Below are 4,681 nucleotides of genomic sequence, written 5' to 3' on the forward strand. Positions count from 1 at the left end.
ACGATCATGAAACAATTTGCATTGGGTACTAAAATGATCACGTTCATTGCAAAGTTCACAAGTATGGCTAAGCAAGTTTAAATTTTCAGCACACGCATCTAGCTCTTCTTGCAACAATTTGGTTTCGAAGTACTTATGCTTCTTGCAATATCTATCTTCCCTATTTGGTGTGTACTTACAAACCCAATGCACTCCACAAAAATTGACATGTTTATAGGAGACATTTTCATCATAACTAGTGCAATCATCATTAGCATCATGGATATTCAAAGAATCTGTACTAACAACATTGCAATCATGCTCATCATTCAAATATTTAGTGCCAAACAATTTAGAGATTTCTTCTTCTAGCACTTGAGCACAATTATCCTTTCCATCATACTCACGAAAGATATTAAAAAGGTGAAGCGTATGAGACAAACTCAACTCCATTATTTTGTAGTTTTCTTTTATAAACTAAACAAGTGCTAAAACAAGAAACAAAAAGATTCGATTGCAAGATCTAAAGATATACCTTCACTTACCTAGCCTCCCCGGCAACGATGCCAGAAAAGAGGTTGATTTCTACTACACAACCTTCTTCTTGTAGACGTTGTTGGGCCTGCAAGTGCACAGGTTTGTAGGACAGTAGCAAATTTCCCTCAAGTGGATGACCTAAGGTTTATCAATCCATAGGAGGTGTAGGATGAAGATGGTCTCTCTCAAACAACCCTGCAACCAAATAACAAAGAGTCTCTTGTGTCCCCAACACACCCAATACAATGGTAAATTGTATAGGTGCACTAGTTCGGCGAAGAGATGAAGATATAAGTGCAAAATAGATAGTAGATAAAGGTTTTTGTAATCTGAAATAATAAAAACAGCAAGGTAGCAAGCGATAAAAGTGAGCGTAAACGGTATTGCAATGGTAGGAAACAAGGCCTAGGGTTCATACTTTCACTAGTGTAAGTTCTCTCAACAATAATAACATAGATAGAACATATGACAAGCCCTCAACATGCAACAAAGAGTCACTCCAAAGCCACTAATAGCGAAGAACAAACATAGAGATTATGGTCGGGTATGAAACCACCACAAAGCTATTCTTTCGGATCGATCTATAAAAGAGTTCGTACTAGAATAACACCTTAAGATACAAATCAACCAAAACCCTAATGTCACCTAGATACTCCATTGTCACCTCAAGTATCCGTGGGCATGATTATACGATATGCATCACACAATCTCAGATTCATCCAACCAACATAAAAGTACTTCAAAGAGTGCCCCAAAGCTACTACCAGAGAGTCAAGAACGTGTGCCAACCCCTATGCATAGGTTCCCAAATGTCACGAAACCCGCAAGTTGATCACCAAAACATACATCAAGTGGATCAATAGAATAACCCATTGTCACCACGGTTATCCCATGCAAGACATACATAAAGTGTTCATAAAAGACTCAATCCGATAAGATAACTTCAAAGGGGAAACTCAATTCATCACAAGAGAGTAGAGGGGGAGAAACATCATAAGATCCAACTACAATAGCAAAGCTCGGGATACATCAAGATCGTGCCATAGAAGAACATGAGAGAGAGAGATCAAACACATAGCTACTGGTACATACCCTCAACCCCGAGGGTGAACTACTCCCTCCTCGTCATGGATAGCGCTGGGATGATGAAGATGGCCTCCGGTGATGGGATCCCCCTCCGGCAGGGTGCCGGAACAGGGTCCCGATTGGTTTTTGGTGGCTACAGAGGCTTGCGGCGGCGGAACTCCCGATCTATCTTCTTTTCTGGAAGTTTTAGGGTACGTAGGTATATATGGGTGCAGGGGGTACATCGATGGACCTCCGAGCTGCTCACGAGGTAGGGGGGCGCGCCCAGGGGGCGCCCTCCACCCTCGTGGGCAGCCCAGGACTCCCCTGGCGTGCACTCCAAGCCCATCAGGTTGGTTTCCTTCCAAAATTAACTTCTCCAATTGATTTCATTCCGTTTTGGCTCCGTCTGATATTCCTTTTCCTCGAAACACTGAAATAGGCATAAAACAGCAAATCTGGGCTGGGCCTCCGGTTAATAGGTTAGTCCCAAAAATAATATAAAAGTGGATAATAAAGCCCAATATTGCCTAAAACAGTAGATAAAGTAGCATGGAGCAATCAAAAATTATAGATACGTTGGAGACGTATCATGGCTGCACCGCCAGTAGCGAGCGCGGCGGACTAGGTCGCGGCAAGTCTCCGCACAATGATCTACAGCAAGGCACCGGAAGCAGCGCCGCTTTCTTTTGGTGGGCGGAGAAGTGCGAGAGCGCATGTGAGGGGGAAGAAGGCGTTGAGGTGTTATATAGGTGGGGGGAGGGAGTGGATGGCTGTGAGCGGGGGGGGAGAAGAGGAGAGCATCTTTGTACGAGGGCGTCGTTTTGCTATTGGATTGCGAGGGTAGCAAGGCGCCGTCAGAGCGGCAGGGTCTGTTGCGTGTGTCAGAGGGCAATGGGGCGACGTGTTGTGGCATGGTGACCGAGCGGCCACCATAGCCTGTAGAGGGAGATTAGGCATGATGATGAGGCCTAGATGTAGATCAGAGGCAGTGGGGCGAAGCTGCAGCGACGGACGAGCGCGTGATCTCTCTGCCTCGTCAGTTCCCGATACAAGATTCACCGTTGATGTGGTCGTCGGGGCCGCGCGTGGGAAGACAGAGGCGGCGCAGCGGGGTCCGGATTAGACGCGGGGCGGACAAGTGGGCCGTCCAAAAATGGCACGGACAGAGAGACAGGGAGGGGTTCCTGGGGGCGCGTTGACTCCGCCCGCATGCGGCGAATCCGGCACAGCGTACGGATCTTTTGCAAGATATGGTGTGTCTGCAGGCACTGCATAGCCATCATCATGCATGGTGCGGGCCCCAGGCGCATGCGGGGTAGGGCGGACGTGCGGCGAGCGTGCGACCGCGGGGGACTGCTGAGGCGCATGGACCCGCAATAGCTGGTGAGCGAAAGGGCCAAGGATGGAGTCCGATCGAGTGGGCAGAGAAGGATATGTAAACTTGGTGTAATGATGAAGGAAACGACTGCAGTGAGCGACGGCCGGTTCAAGCTGGTCAAAGAGAAAGAGTCGAAACCCTTCAGAATCAACGGGCCCATGTTTGAGAATTTGAATTTTGATTGAGTGGGAGAAGATGCCAGACTTAAAAATGTGCTCATGAACTTTGACTACCAGAAAATCTTGTTTGACCAAAAAACAGTGATTTAGGGAAGACTCAACTAACAGTTCATTAGGCCTAATAGTAATAGGCAAGAAAGTAATCCAAAACAGGTGCGTGTGTTGAGTGTAATGCATGGGTGGTGTAAGCTCGGTAAAGCGATTAACATTAAGCATACGATAGAAAAAGCTAATACCAGGCCATTGACGATGCTCCTTGGGTAGATCAAGAGTTGTAGATGCAGGTGGCAGTAGAGCAGGATCAGCCACCGACGGCGAGGGGGACGCGGCACCAGCGGACGACGACAATGCAACCCCAGAAGGCAAGCAGCAAGCACCCCCCATAGACAGGGGCCATGGGAAGCGGATCATCATGCCCAGCTTGCAGAAGTCACCCATGGAGGCGATGAGCGATGCAACGTCAGGCGAAGCAACGGTGAAGGAGAAGCACGAGTCTCCGTCATCCGTTACGTTGAAGAGGTGGTGAACACCGCCAAAGAGGCCGGCGAGGATGAGGCTTATCGTGGAGGCATCAAGAGCGAAAGGGAACTGGATGACGCGCGCGTACATGTGGCATCCGTGCTGCTGGTTTTGTGGATGTATGGAAACAGGCGATCGACATTGTGCCCAGGCGACCTTTTCGAAGTGGACGCCCAGGTCGTCGGGGATTTGGAGCAGCTGTGCAATCGTCATGCATGTAGCAGCATAGCGAGATGGAGGTGGAAGCGGGGGCAGGGTTCGAGCGAAGGAGAAGGAGTAGTTGCGGAAACGGAGAGTGGTTTGAGCGAGAATGATCTCTGCAACACGTGCAGAAGCGACATGGAAACGGAAGACCAAGGGAGAGCATTGGGCGATGAAGAAATGAGCAGCCGAGCCACCCAGGACGGCCTGGAGCAAAGCGGCGACAACTATGGCGTTGAGGTGGCGGTTGGAGTGGCCAAAGGTGATGTAGAGCGGGGAGGCGAGGTGGAGGGCCGGGGTGGTGATGTCGAGGCGGAGGTAGTAGCAGCAATCATCTTCAAACTCCAGACCCATGGCATTGCTGCAGCCCAGGAAGTTGCGGAGTGCCACCTGCCTGGCCTTGACATAAGGTGGGTCGAAGAATGGCGAAGGTGGTGGAGCTACTGATGGGAGGAGCTCGTGTAGGGGGTTGGTGGCAAGAGTTAGGTCAGGCGCTGGGACGACGGCGTGTTTGGTGGCTGGGGCTTGACCGGAGGCCGGCGGGGCGGTTGGCGAGGAGGACAATGAGGGAGCAGGAGCGGGAGCGTGAGCGTGGGCGGCTTCCATCGGCCCCGCCATTTTGATCTTTTATCAATTGGACGTTTTCACTACTAGGGAAAAGCCTATACACAGAACTTTAGCAGTAGCGCATGTTAAAAAAGGGCGCTACTGCTAGACAGCAGTAGCACGCGCAAAATAACCGCGCTGCAGATACATATATAGCAGTAGCGCATCCTGCTGTAAAAGCGCTACTACAAATATTCCCACCACTAAGCCGATT

General features: G+C 49.6%; 1 protein-coding gene across 1 annotated transcript; it reads right to left on the minus strand.

Moving 5' to 3' along the window:
- Window positions 1–3,070: 3,070 nt before the first annotated feature.
- LOC123090040 (uncharacterized) lies at window positions 3,071–4,479 on the minus strand. Its single transcript, XM_044511529.1, has 2 exons — window positions 3,360–4,479; window positions 3,071–3,075 (listed from the first exon to the last, which is right to left on the minus strand). The coding sequence occupies exons 1-2, from the start codon at window positions 4,477–4,479 to the stop codon at window positions 3,071–3,073; spliced, it is 1,125 nt and encodes a 374-aa protein (XP_044367464.1).
- Between the last annotated feature and the right edge of the window lie 202 nt (window positions 4,480–4,681).

Source organism: Triticum aestivum, chromosome 4B (genome assembly GCF_018294505.1).
Source record: "Triticum aestivum cultivar Chinese Spring chromosome 4B, IWGSC CS RefSeq v2.1, whole genome shotgun sequence".
Classification (NCBI taxonomy): Eukaryota; Viridiplantae; Streptophyta; class Magnoliopsida; order Poales; family Poaceae; genus Triticum; species Triticum aestivum.